At 41.4% G+C, this 15,022-nt stretch overlaps 1 protein-coding gene across 4 annotated transcripts in view; it reads right to left on the bottom strand.

Moving 5' to 3' along the window:
• Nucleotides 1-15,022, bottom strand: part of tubgcp6 (tubulin, gamma complex associated protein 6) — a 43,293-nt gene that overhangs the window by 23,043 nt on the left and 5,228 nt on the right. For all 4 annotated transcript variants that reach the window (XM_049007589.1, XM_049007588.1, XM_049007586.1 and 1 more), the window contains exons 6-13: nt 14,883-15,004; nt 14,738-14,801; nt 9,218-9,327; nt 7,281-7,372; nt 6,562-6,701; nt 4,162-4,311; nt 3,910-3,991; nt 3,063-3,151 (exon numbers count right to left, since the gene is read on the bottom strand). In XM_049007589.1, coding sequence (XP_048863546.1) covers nt 3,063-3,151; nt 3,910-3,991; nt 4,162-4,311; nt 6,562-6,701; nt 7,281-7,372; nt 9,218-9,327; nt 14,738-14,801; nt 14,883-15,004 — 849 coding nt within the window. The remainder of the gene's footprint in view (nt 1-3,062; nt 3,152-3,909; nt 3,992-4,161; nt 4,312-6,561; nt 6,702-7,280; nt 7,373-9,217; nt 9,328-14,737; nt 14,802-14,882; nt 15,005-15,022) is intronic.

The following is a 15,022-nucleotide window of genomic DNA, read 5'->3' as shown; positions in this document are numbered from 1 at the left end:
CAGGAATGACATCTGAGATCTCTGTCCAGAAGAGCGCAATCCTAGGAACAGCTAAGATACTGCGCAGGACCCTCAAGCTCCCAGACCCGAGCTTGAAGGACAAAGACCGCCCACAGGAGGGCGAGTGGGGAATTTTTATATATATATATATATATATATACACATATATATATTTTATTTATTTATTTATTTATATATTTTTTTATTTTTTTATTTATTTATTTAAGTAGCCTATTAGTTGTATCAACATTGCATGTAATCAATACCTGACTGTCAAATCAAATTAATTCAGTACAATTCAAAAACTTTGACAATATTTATTGTCACGTGACATATAGAGCTAAACATATATGTATCAGTTGATATGTACGTTTTCTCATTTACTAGTTTTAAAAGGACATTTTAAAAGTAGGGCTGCATTTCAAAATAAGAGAAAATAAAATGTGAAAAGACCTGGAGTCATCTGTGTAGAGGATGAAGAACAGAGGTGAGAGGACACAGCCTTGAGGAGAGCCAGTGGAGGAGAAGCAGAGGTCGGAGATGTTGTTGTTAACCAGCACTCTCCGTGTTCTGTTGGTTAAAAAGTCTAGGATCCATAGATCTAGTTGGTCATCCTGATGGAAGCTGGTGGATAGTTTCTCTGCAAGGATAAGTGGCTTGCCTAGTATTGAATGCTGGCGAAAAGTCAGCAAACAGAAGTCTGGCTGAGGTGTTGGGACATTCATGGTGCCTGTGTATGGTGTCCACAATGAATAATTTTGCATCATCAACCCCTCTACCTGCCCGGAGAGGATCCATCAGAGCATTAATCACTTTGACGATGTGCTTCTTTATGACTCTCTCCATGGTCTTCATCACAAGTGAGGTCAGAGCCACAGGCCAAAGGTCATTCAGAGCCCTGACTGAGCTCTTCTTTTCGCCTGTCAGGAATCCGGAGGCAGCTGATGAGTACCGGCGGGTCAAGCAGAATGTGGCTTCCGCAGTCGCTGAGGCAAAAACTCAGGTATGGGAGAAGTTTGGCGAGGTCATCGAGAACAACTTCCGGATGGCTTCGAGGAAATTCTAGTCCATCATCCTGCGGCTCAGGGCGGGAAAGTGGTGAAGCATCAACACTGTTTATGGTGGGGATTGGGCGCTGCTGACCTCAGCTCGGGATTTTGTGGATTTGTGGAAGGAATACCTCAAAGACCCCTCAATCCCACCAACACGCCTTTTAATGAGGAAACAGAGCCTGGGGACTTGGGGGTGGACTCAGCAATCTCTGGGGAAGAGGATGCAGAGGTGGTTAAAAAGCTCCTCGGTGGCCGGGCCCGGGGGTGGATGAGATCCACCTGGGGTTCCTAAAGGCTCTGGATGTTGCAGGGCTGTCCTGGTAGACACGCATCTGCAGCATCCCGTGGACATCAGGGGTGGTGCCTCTGGATTGGCAGACCAGGGTGGTGGTCCCCCTCTTCAAGAAGGGGGACCGAAGGGTGTGTTCCAACAATAATGTTTTGGGCGTTGAGGGTGTCTGGTTTGGTGACCTCAGGATCAGATCTCTAATTTTTGCAGATGATGTGGTTCCGTTTGCCACATCAGACCGAGACCATGGTCCTCAGCTGGAAAAGGGTGCTCTCTCCGGGTCTGGGAGGGAGTCCTTCCCCAAATGGAGGAGTTTAATTATCTCGGGACCTTGTTCATGAGTGAGGGAAGGATGGAGCGGGAGATCGACAGGCGGATCAGTGTGGGGTCAGCAGTGATGCGAGCACTGCATCGGTCTGTCATGGACGTCGCAAATACAAGTGACCGAAATGGGTTTCCTCTGCAGGGTGGCTGGGCTCTCCCTTAGAGATAGGGTGAGAAGCTCGGTCATTCGGGAGGGATTCAGAGTAGAGCCGCTGCTCCTACGCATTGAGAGGAGCCAGATGAGGTGGCTCAGGTATCTGGTCAGGATGCCTCCTGGATGCCTTCCTGGTGAGATGTTCCGGGCATGTCCCACTGGAAGGAGGCCCCGGGGAAGACCCAGGACATGTTGGAGAGACTATATCTCTCGGTTCACCTGGGAACGCCTTGGAGTTCCCCCAGAGGAGCTGGACGAAGTGGACGGGGAGAGGGAAGTCTGGGTTTCCCTGCTTAAACTGCTGCCCCTGCAACCCGATCCAGAAAAGTGGTAGATGATGGATGGATGGATATTTTTTTTTAAGCCTGACCGTCTGATATCAATCCAGGTCAACTACGATTTTCTTAATTTAATAATAATTGGCAGAATAAACATTTTAAACACTTTAATGAACTTAGCTTTCTCTAAGCAAAATATTTTAAAATTACCTTTTCAAATTAAAAATGTTGAATTAAAGTGGTTGTTGCAAATGTTTTTGGCCGTGACGTGCACATACTGTTTGAGGGGCAGGTACTCTAACAAGGGGGTCTGGTCAAATGGTACTTTCAGGTGGTTAAATAGATTAGTTGCGTTACTATGTCTTGAACAACTGGTATCTTTGCAGTTTGCAAAATACAGTAGACTGGTCCACATTGGATTTTGCAAATTGAAATCATTTCCATGTAATCAAAGTACAGGCATTTTTGGAACCAATTCTTCCTCAACAGCCAAGCTGGACACACTATTTGTTTTTATGTCTACCTTAACTATTATTACCAATTGCACAACTGCCTCTTTTATTGTTACCATTTGCACAACTGACTCATACATTGTTACTATTTGAACTTTGTCGATATGTCTCTGCCCTTGTCAGTTTGTCCTGTGTCTTATCTGTCTTTTTGTACAGAATGTCTATAGTTTTGTAATTGGAGGGCACACACACCAGTGAGCGAGACACATAAAATGTGAATTGACAATAAAATATCTTTGATCTATTTATTTTTATGTCATTCATAAAAAGTAATCCCTGTGAGTGTATTGATAAACTTTGTCCAAGAAACCTGTAGATATTAATTTGTAATCTCCTTAAATCTTCCTGGGGAGAACTCCATCCAAAGTGAATGCAAAGGTACTACAATGGTGATTAGCAGTTAATGTCCTCAAGATGGTTCACAGGTAAACAGCTTCAGTGCCACTCTCTCACCTCCCGGTCATGCTCCAGGTGCTCCTTCAACTCCTCGAAAAGCTCCCTCTTTTTGGCTTCTGCCGCCAGATGCTGGGACAGCTGGCGGCCTGCAGGATTACCAAAGATGGAGTAAGTGCTGACTGACAAGATTGGAAATAGGACTCAACCCATAGCAGAGGAGGTATGAGGCAAAAAGTGCCACAAAGCCTCCAAACTTGCCTCAATGAATAAAATTAGTAATGCAGATTATAAGCCCAAATACATCAATGAGAAATCTGGGAATTCTTGCTTCTTATTGGTTTATTTGAGTTTATCTGATTTAAAGGCTCGAGTTTAATTGCATACCTTTCATTTCATAAACATCTTTTTAAAACACAGTTTTTTAGAGTTATGAAATTTCTCAATCTTTGCCAAGGAAGAACTCCCAAACACTCATGGTCAGTTGATGTCTGATTGATGGTGCATCTATTAACGACCCAATTCCCTTCAGATATCCTATCTCTCAGCAGAGTAGAGGCTTTTGCATCCCTTGAGAACTGAGGTTGCTCTGATGGGTACAATCAACAAGACTAGTTTATATAATCCAGGATAATGTGGTGGGTTTATGTTTTGCTTTTCACTGACTTGATCTGCTGCTTAAAACAGCTTTTTAAATAGTATCACTTTAAATATAATATTCCAGTCAATCCCCATTTTATTTTATTCTGTATTTTCAAATCAGGGCGGTGTTGTGACTCAGTGGGTATCTCTGTTGCCTTGTATGTCTGGGGCTGGGGGTTTGCCGAATGAGCATCCCGTCCAGCATGTTCCTCACATTACTTCCCCTACATCCTGTGTTTGACACCATGCTCATCACAATGCTTACCTCGAATGTTCTCCAGAGTCTTGGCTGTAGACTCTCTGACCTGCAGAATCAGCTCCTGTCGAGCATGCTCTGCATGCAGGGTCTGGAGCAGAACATAGAAGGTTACACCACCCATTTTAATTGTCCAGTTAAGGCCTTCCACAATATTATCAACCCAAAAGAGAACCCAACAAACACAGTACACATGACATTGAGATGCTTGTTCTGTGCTATGCACCATGCCCCATACACTCCAAGGATCACACAACAGACCTTCTCTTCCCTGCTGAGGGCACTCTGCTTGGCAATCCTTTCCATACGGCCTCGATACACAGCACAATCACGCTCAATCTCCTCCACTTCTTGCAAAGAGAAGGTGACGGCAATCCGGGGCAAAGGCAGCTCGGACCAGCAGATATAATGCTGTAGTCAGGGAGGGGCAGAGGTGGGGAGAATTAGCAGGGCCATGCTGGCACATGTTGGCTGAACTGCATCCAAAATATGTGATATTTAGAAATGCATGCCCTGCTAAGTCTCCCCACCTCTATTTGGCTTGGGGTAAAAAAAATATATATATTTCCAGTAATTATGCTAATGCCTGCTGAATAACCATAGATTTTTTCAATGTTGGAAAATAAGAGGATATAGGATAACAGAAAAAATGAAAAAGACCTTAATAAACATATGTAACCTCTGATCTCTATAAAGAATCCATGAATAAAAAATTATCTGTGGACAGAAAATGATATTGAAACTAGAAAAAAGACAAAACTAGAAAACTTCATTTAACGGGAATATGCATATGAATGCAAGCCAGTGGCTACAGCAAAATGTTTTTTGTTTAACTTCAGTGAAAGTCAAAAATAAGCAGATGGAAATAACCAATAAAAAAAAAAAAATCAAAGAAATTGCTAACAAGTAGTGAAACAAGTACATATATATAAAGTTTAGTGAACAGGTGAAATAACAGTCTACTGTGTAGTGCCTTTGTGTAGTATCACAATCTAATGTACCAAGAATGTTTTTAAAACTCCTGTGTGCAGATCATATTTATTAATCCCTTCCTTCATAGACCTCAGAGTCAAAAAAAAACTTTGCATTTATTCCTCATTTACAGGAATATATGATTTCATATTTTTAATCCATGTACAGTATAAAAACAGACATATCCAAGTAATTCAGATTAATACATGCCAAAGTAACTTTCAATTCCAATTTCATTGGGTCACAATTGAGAATGATTTAATTGTTATAAAGCAAGGTTTAAAGGACCTATAAGCCTAATAGGTTTGGCTAAATGCCAGGGGCCGGTTGCACAGAAGACCTTAAGTGAAGATATTCCTTAAAGTCCGAGTTAAAGTCTCCTTAAAATAAAGTCGGTTGCACAAAATAAGTATCCTTCTTAAGGTTTCGTTAAAATTTTTCTTTAAGTATTTAAGTTTTTCTCCTTATCGTAGTCTTATACTTAAGGAATCCCTTAACGGTTGCACTAAAGACCTTAGCAACCAAATTAAGGGAAAAAAATTAAGGTACTGCAGTTGGATCACCCCACAATCCCCCAGCTGCATTGCAGTTAATGTTTGCTCTGCAGGTTTACGCTACGGGCTCCTTCCAGGCTGTAATAGGCGATGTCAACGGTGTGCCGTGTCATTCATGTCCGCTACCATCGCTGCCTCATTTAAAAAAGAGGTTTTGGAGGTGGACCTCCACCTTGAAAATGACATTTTGTATAGAATAAATTCTGATAATGAATTATTTACTTTCTATTAGGTTGCAGTCTAAACGCGAGTGTCATAGAACGTTAGGCCTATTTCACGTTCAGCCTAGGTCGCTAACTAACCATAGCCTATAACTTTTATAAATTTTAATTGCAATTTCCTTCTGTTTACCGTTATTTGCAGATCAAATTTACTTTTTAGCATGTTCTTTCCTTTATTGTATTCCTCCAAAAGAATAATCTTTTCCAATTTGGCTCTGTCATTTATTTTTTTTTTACTTTGTGAGTAACTTTGAGAGGCGATAACGGGTATTGCAAGCAGGCGCGAGTGCAAGCGTATGAACCATCTCCATGGAAACAGGACAATTTTACTCCTGTAAAACATCTTTCAATGTTGTAAATACCTAAATGTTTTTCCTTAACTAAGGAAACCTTTTAAGGGGTTCTGTGCAACACCCTTAAATAAATCCCTTAGCTAAGGAGAAATTAAACCTTATGTGTCATACTTAAGGGGAAAAATTAAAGTGCTTTGTGCAACCGGCCCCTGAATCTTGAAAGTGTTTCAGGGCATGACATTCAATAGGCTGGGAATAAGAAAATTACTCAGGCTAACCGCAACAAATGTAAAATACCAGAAAATGAAAATATCAAAGAAAATTGTTCTTGAAAGGCAAAGTCAATCACACCACTCAAATGTCAATGCCATTAACAAAATGGTCTACTAAGACAAGTTCATGTACAATGAAAAACAGCTTATCTGTGATGTATCATAGTGTCCACACGTGGAGCCATGGCGGGAGGCTCGAACCCTGTTCCCAGAAGTTTGAGGCAACAATGCTAACCACAGCGCCACCCCCACAACACAGAAATGATTTTACATATTATATTTTACATGTTATTTCCAAAAACAAGATTAACATCACTTTGTGATGGAGACACTGACACTGGTCACCCACCTGGGGGCAGCATATCTTCAGCAAATTGATGGTTTTCCCACAGACGTACACATCATTGGCAATGTGACGTAGAAAGACCGGAACACATTCTTCAACATTCTGAGAGATAAGGGTGTACCCCTGTACCCAGAAGTTCTTGTCTGTAAGTGGGAGTAAGACAACATAGACACATTACTGTCTGGAAGCTCTGATTATTAATTTCACTTTTGAATTGCCAATAGTGGTTGAGAATTTAACAAAGTTTACAAAGACAAATAAAACCTGCTGAAAACCATTCATATTCACACATTTTGCTTTCTATGAGACACACAGATTATTAATTTATATATGAATGACAGAGAGAGAGAGAGAGAGAGAGAGAGAGAGAGAGAGAGAGAGAGAGAGAGAGAGAGAGAGAGAGAGAGAGAGAGAGAGAACGAAGTCTCTGCGAACATTCAGCCAGACTGCAGGTCTTACCATGAATGCTGAGGTAGCCCTCGATGACCTGGATTGTTTCTCAATATCAAGAACGCAAAAATCATACTTATGGTCTTGGCAAGACTGGTCTTGCTAACTTGCCTCCCAAGAACAAACTGAATCATGGGATTGATCTCGTTTGGCAAGGATACAACTGATGTATCCTTAATATTTCGAGCGGGACCAAAAACGAGTACACAAATTGAGAAACACCCCTAGACCATAAACTCTCAGTAAACATTCAGCCAGCCAGAAGGTCTTACCCCGAAAGCTGAGGTAGTCCTCATTGACCTGGATCATGAATTCTCCGTAAACATCCCGGAACACCCCACTGTACACCCAGTCAGACACAAACCTGTAACAACAAGGGTGACTGACCAAACTGAAAGTCCAAATACTGACAGAGAATTTACATATTTAGCAGTAACTTTTATCCAAAACGACCTACAATTGAGAAAGCAAAACCAGTCAGAGTCAGAGCAGTTAGGGTTAGGGTTAAGGGCCTTGCTCAAGCAGTTAACAGTCAGCACATTTACAGGCACAGTTAACTTATGGTTTACGGTTATAGCTCAACGAGGCCATTTAATTGGACAAATATCCTTGTCTCACTATGCAAGCATGGGAGAGGAATCAATCATCGAGTAAGTAACAAATTTCTCACAAATCCATTTAAGAGTGATTTTAACAGCAAGGATGAAAAATGATTATGAATGTTTTGAAGAACGCATTCAGCACTCATGCAAAAGCAGTGGAAGCAAACTAAGCTGATTTTTAAACATCCATCCAACCAACCATTTTCCAAACCACTTATCCTACTGGGTCGCGGGGGGCCTGGAGCCTATCCCAGAAGCAATGGGCACGAGACAGGGAACAACCCAGGATGGGGGGGGGTCAGCCCATTGCAGGGCACACTCACACCAATCACTCACGCATGCACTCCTACAGGCAATTTAGTAACTCCAATTATGTGGAGTCCAATTATTGGTAACAAGTGTGACTTGGCACTTAACCATCTCTCCTATTTGACTATCCCTGCAGGCCCCTGAAGGATGGGCTCCCTCTTTGAGTCTGGTCCCTACCAAGGTTTCTTCCTTCTTGGGAGTTTTTCCTTGCCACTGTAGCCTTTGACTTACTCACTGGGGGCTTTGGGAGAGGATGCTGTAAAGTGCTTTGAGACGTAATGTTGCGATAATGAGCTATACAAAAATACATTTGGTGTTGTTTGTTGTAATCTAGCTGATTAGTGATGTAAGAATTGCATGTGCATAACATGTTAGTATTGCATGTTGTCCAGTCCTTTAATGTACTAAAGCTAATTTTCGAATTCAGTAGAAAATACCCTGCCTTGTGTTGTGATGTCATTTGGCACTGATACCATTTTTTATGCCAGTGGAAAACCAACACCTTGAAGTACTGCACCTTTGGTACTTTCTTGCAGTACCAAAAGCCTGGTGCAGTGGAAAAGTGTCTTTTAGTTGATTAGTGAATTGGCTTTACGGAACTGTACATAAGAAATTTACAAAAAAGAGAAGGCCATTTGGCCTGTTTGTTAGCACTCCCTATAGTTTTCCACTTGTTTGTGGAAAACTTAAATAATAGCTCATAGTTGATATAATCTTATCTAGCTCTGATTTAAAGGAAGCTAGGGTTTTAGCCTGCACTACTTGAACAGGAAGACCATTCCATGCTCTAACTACATGCTGTGTAAAGAAGTGTTTCCTCAAATTCAGTTTCAAATGTTCTCCCACTAATTTCCACCTATGGCCACGAGTTCTAGTATTTAAACTAATACTGAAGTAGGCATTTGGCTGAACATCATCCAGACCTGTTAGAATCTTATACACCTGGATCATGTCCCCCCTTAATCTCCTTTACATGAGGCTGAACAGATTCAGCTCAGCTAATCTCTCCTCATAAGACATTCCTCTTTAACCAGGAATCATTCTTGCCATTCCAACCATTTTCCCCTTCACTAGGCACAACACAGAGGACACTGAATGGAATGCCAGTCCATTGCAGGGCACACCCTCACACATAAATTTAGAGATATCAATCACAATATTTTCTGAAAAATATGATGAACCATTCCATTGATAAACCACTTTGTTCAGTGCAGTTGAATATAACTGCTGCTGAAGATCACATAGAGCACAGCAACCACTAGAGTCAGGCCGGCATCAAGGGGACAGAAATGACTGACCTTGTGTACGGCTCACAGCTGCTCTTCAGCAGGGAGAGCAGAATAGGGTAGTTCTCATTGCTGCAGTTACTCTGGGCCTCATTGTACAGGTAGGACAAGAGCTTCACACCCTAAAGGAGGGAGAAAAGATGAGGAATGACAAGGGTCGGTCCCATCAGCATCAATTCATCCATCCATTTTCTATACCCGCTGGTCTTACGCAGGGTGGCAGGGCTCCAAAGCCTATCCTGGAAACAATGGGAGAAAGGCAGGGAATAACCATGGATGGGGCTCCAACCCATCGCAGGGCACGCTCACACACCGTTCACTCACACATCTACACCTATGTAAAATCTGGTAACCCTGATTGCATGTTTTGGACTATGGGGGAAACCAGAGTACCCATTGGAAACCCCACAATGACACAGTAGGTCTCCAGACAAAACTAGGAGCCACTGGCTTCTAAACCCAAAATATTTAGGAGCCAAAATCTCCATCACATGCCACATGTGAAATCAATAAATATTTACATGGCACATTTCATCTCTGGTCTACACGGTCTTTTCTTTCTCCTGTCAGAGTTGTCTGATCTACCTGCTATTGTGTATAGTATTGCCTTATACATAATAACAGAATAATAAATGACATAAATATGAACACTGCAAATGTTTAACAAGTAGGGCTGGGATGATTATTCGACAATGTCGATCATAGAAATGCATTGACGTGGAATTTTAGTGTCGACGCGTTATGTAAAACTACATAAATGTTTTGTAACTGCAATGCACTTGTGATAAGCTAAACGTATTGTAAGGGAAAGTACTTTATCCTTTCGGGAGCACGTTAATGCTGTCCTTTTAAGAATCGCGCTAATAACAACTTTACTGTCCACCTGATGATCTCTTCACCACTCGAGAGCTACAATATTTATTGGACCTGCGGCATGGTTTTTAATTACAATACAAAGTTATTCCGCAAATAAGCTGGCTAGTTGTTTCACCCCTGGCACTGTTAAAAATATATCAATTATAGACTGAATTCCGATATAGTTCTGTCTAATGTTGCCAGTGCCAGCAGTGCCACACTATTTTGTAAGGTATGTACTGGCCAATAATGTAGCACTTCTCTCATAAATATTAATGAGACACCTCCTACTGCCCTGCAAAGAGGATATTTTTGACCAAGTCCGGTCATTCGGTCACGCTTTCGGTGCGGGGAAGCAGCACAGGAGCTGGCGAAATCAGGTGAACACGGGGTTTATTTCGGGAAAACACACTCCGGAACATGAAAATGACGTCAACACGTTAATGACCGGACTGGGGAAATATACTCTAACACGGACTTAAATACACAGCAACAATCAACATGACTTGAAACAGCTGGTAACACGGGGATTCCACACGAGGTAAATGAGGGGGCGTGGCATACAGGAAGCTCGGACGACCAGGGCATGACAGTATGCTATAAAGTCAATACACGTTTTCTTATCTTAAAACACATTACTAACGATACATAAAACAAAAATGGATAATGGATGCACAGAATATTTATATCAATATGCAAGTACAAAGAACTAGAACGCTGGGAGTACACATGCTACGCTGTTGCGCTGAGGGAGTAGTAGTCAGAATTCATACTAGGCGGAATTGGCACGCAGAATAAGCTTTCATGTTGCGTACAGGAAATAGCAGCCTAACAAACACAATTTGGACTAACAGTCTTCCTCGTTCGTATATCTGAATGTCCGTAAGTTGAAGGTTCATAAGTAGAGGAGCGTCTATACGAGTATCTTTGATTTTGCATCCATTGAAGTTCTGATAGACAGCAATGCATGGTTTTATATTTGTATATATTTTATTATTTACTTCATAACATCTGAAAGAAATTGAAATAGAAATGCATTGTTTATGATCCACTGAATAAACACAGAAATAATAGACAGTTATAGAGTTTAATGTGAAATGTTTATCCCTATTGTTTTTCCGCCTATACAGTTGTGTTCAAAATAATAGCAGTCGGACATCACTAACCTGACCCATCACTGGTTTTGGTAGAAATTCATTTTCTACCTTTTTCTACATGGCAAATAATTTGCTAGTAGGTGTAGTAGAATAATAGAAAACCAATAGACATGACATGCATGCTGCTGGTTCTGGGTAATTGAACCATTAACTGAAAAGGGTGTGTTCAAATTAATAGCAGTGTGAAGTTAAATCAGTAAGGTAATTCAATCTGTGAAAAAACAGGTGTCAATTACAGCCCTTATTTAAGGAAGGAAGGCAGCAAATGTTGTACATGCTAGTTATAGTGCATTTCTCTCAGAAAATCTCAGTACAATGGGTCATACCAGACATTGTTCAGAAGAGCAGCGTACTTTGATTAAAAAGTTGACTGGAGAGGGGAAAACATATAAAGAAGTACAGGCTGTTCAGCTAAAATGATCTCTAATGCTTTAAAATGACAACCAAAACCTGAAAGCTGTGGAAGAAAAAGGAAAACTACGAATCGAATGGATCGGAGAAAAGCCAAGATGGCAAAGACTCAGTCAATGATCAGCTCCAGGAAGATCAAAAAAGATCTAAAGTTATCTGTGAACACTGTGACAATTAGAAAAGGCCTATGTGAAGCCAAGCTACTGGCAAGAAGCCCTCGCAAAGTCCCATTGCTGAAAGAAAGACACGCGCTGAAGAGGTTACGATTTGCCAAAGAACGCATTTACTGGTCTAAGGAGAAATGCCGCAACATTTTGTGGGACTGATGAAAGCAAGATTGTTCTTTTTGGGTCTAGGGGCTGCAGACAATTTGTCAGACGTCCCCCAAACACTGAAGTCAAGCCACAGTACACTGTGAAGACAGTGAAGCATGGTGTTGCAAGCATCATGATATGGGGATGTTTCTCATTCTCATCACTATTGTGTTGGGCCTATTTATCGCATACCAGGGATCATGGATCAATTTGAGTACATTAAAATACTTGAGGTCATGTTGCCGTATGCCGAAGAGGAAATGCCCTTGAAATGGGTGCTTCAGCGAGACAATGATCCCAAACAAACCAGTAAGAGAGCAACATCTTGGTTCCAGACCAACAAGATTGACAATATGCAGTGACCAGCCCAATCCATTCATCCATCCTTTTTCCAAACCGCTTATCCTACTGGGTCGCGGGGACGAGCCCAATCCCCGGACCTTAATCCAATAGAAAACTTGTGGGGTGACATGCTGTGTCTGAGGCAAAACCAAGAAATTCTGAAGAATTGTGGATCATCCTGGGCAGGAATACCTTTTCACAGATGCCAGAAGTTGGTCGCCTCCATGCAAGACGGATGTGCTCAGAAACCATGGTTATACTAAATATTAGTTCTGTGATTTAAAGGGAAGCTAAATCATTTTTTCAGTTTACACACTGAATGTTTAAGTTTGTAAAGAAGAATGCAGACACATTTTTTTGAACAGCCTAATATTCCTTTTTTTTACATTTTTCTAAAAGATTAACACAAATTTGATCATTTTTCTTCATGTTTTGATTAGGAATAGAATGTACAGTGTTTTCAATGAATTTACGTGTATAGAAATAAAAGCTATTATAAGGACTTTGGGCTTTATTCACCTTTTTATACACACTGCTATTATTCTGAACACAACTGTATATGCTATGATTGGTAAAGTGAAAAAAGCGAATAAAACCTTTTAATCGGCATTTTAGCCTCCAACAACAAACCAACGCTGTAGCACGTCATTGTGTTTACATGTAGGTGGTGTTCAAGTTACAAGACAGGCGTGTATTATTTCAACTATTTTGATGGAGCTCGACAAACATACATATACCAACTTTTGTGAATAAATATTGAGAAAATATCAAGTCATTTTCTTCCTAATAAATAGCATGGCGCATTTGTTGTCATTTCTAGTACAACTCCAGCCTCGTTTTGAGTTTTTCTATCCCTTCACAGGCCTATCATAAAATAATAATATAAATATTTTGGTAACACTGTCTATGAAGCCCATATTCATAAAACCTAATAACAGTTCATATAATTCATTGCAACATTCATAAAGTATTATAGTCAAGCCTATAAATATTCATAAAAAGGCATAACACATTATAGCCATGTTTCTCATGCATTATGAATGCTCTATGAAAGTCTTACCTATAATGCACTGTAAATACCTTCATAATGTAGCACAAAGCATCCTTAATTGTTATACTGACCATTATTGTCAGTATAACAATTAAGGAGGTGTTCTGCTGTATTATGAAGGTATTTATAGTGCATTATAGATGAGACCCTGCGATGGGCTGGCCCCACATGCTGGGTTGTTCCCTGCCTCGTGCCCATTGCTACCGGGATAGACTCCGGACCCCCTGCAACCCAGTAGGATAAGCGGTTTGGAAAATGGATGGATGGATGGATGTAGATGAGACCAAACAGGTTACCAGACAGCTTGAAGTGTTTCCAACACATAAATTTGCCAAAACCCACCCACAAACAATAAAATTTTATATGCAGCTCAATGCAACCCAAAGCAGCCCAATCTGTCAACACTGCTTTGGATCAATCCATGCTTTAATTACATGATAGTGTAGCAGAAAAGGCAGACACAGGTTGAGCGTGTCTGCGTCATAACTAAAAGCAGCTACTTTTCTTGCATTTTTACCTTTCATTTTTCTTTGAGGGTGAGACGCATTCGCCATTGGCGACTGGAATGAAAAAAGCTAGTTGTAAAATAAAAAATGTAGTCGTATTGGTGACAATTTTAGTAACCATCTGGAGCCATGCCCGGGGAGAACATGCAAACTCCACAGACATGGCTGCACTAACCACAGTGCTGCTATGTCACCCCCAACACCAAGCTCAGTTATGTACAAACATGCTAAGCAATTACATTTAATGTATGATCATAACAGACAAAATGCTAAGCAGATAACAACCTCATACTTAAACTGCTATGAAATAAATAGATCAGTTTAGATTAATCTTGGGGGTGGCATGGTGGTGCAGTGATTAGCACTGTTGCCTCACACCTCTGGGACCCGGGTTCGAGTCTCCGCCTAGGTTACATGTGTGTGGAATTTGCATGTTCTCCCCATGTCGTCGTGGGGTTTCCTCCGGGTACTCCGGTTTCCCCCCACAGTCCAAAAACATGCTGAGGCTAATTGGACTTACTAAATTGCCCATAGGAATGCATGTGAGAGTGAATGGTGTGTGAGTGTGCCCTGCGATGGGCTGGCCCCCCATCCTCGGTTGTTCCCTGCCTTGTGCCCATAGCTTCCGGGATAGGCTCCGGACCCCCCGCGACCCAGTAGGATAAGCGGTTTGGAAAATGGATGGATGGATAGATTAATCTTATTGATCCAAGGGGGAAATTCTTGAAATTAAACCATTTTATGCACATTTAATACTCTGATTTACTAGGTCTTCGCATACATATGTATTTATGTACATATCTACTTTCTCAGTATAATGAATAATAGAAAACAACTCATACATATTAGTACTTTGCACAAGTCTTAGGCAGTCAAAGGAAATACAGACAACTCACCGCAGGGAAAGTGTTCTGGCAAGCGGCCATGCTCCCATCCACACAGCATAGTTCAGACAGGTACCTGTGAAGTACGGGGGTGAGATGTTGAGGCTCGCTGCTTACAGGACCCAATCAGAGGCACGTATGAACGCTGGGGGCTCACCTGAGCTGCCTGCCCAGCTTCCGGAAGAGGAAGGCGATGGTGAGTAGGCTGAGAGTGGGGGGGGTGCAAAGCACACATGCGCGGTAGTAGTGAAGGTACCGCCGCAGGCTGCCTGCAAAAGCCTAGGAAAGGTAAATGGA

The sequence above is a fragment of the Brienomyrus brachyistius genome, chromosome 3 (genome assembly GCF_023856365.1).
Source record: "Brienomyrus brachyistius isolate T26 chromosome 3, BBRACH_0.4, whole genome shotgun sequence".
Taxonomy (NCBI): domain Eukaryota; kingdom Metazoa; phylum Chordata; class Actinopteri; order Osteoglossiformes; family Mormyridae; genus Brienomyrus; species Brienomyrus brachyistius.
Note: the sequence above shows the minus strand (reverse complement) of the source record. Positions and strands in the feature narration are given on the sequence as shown.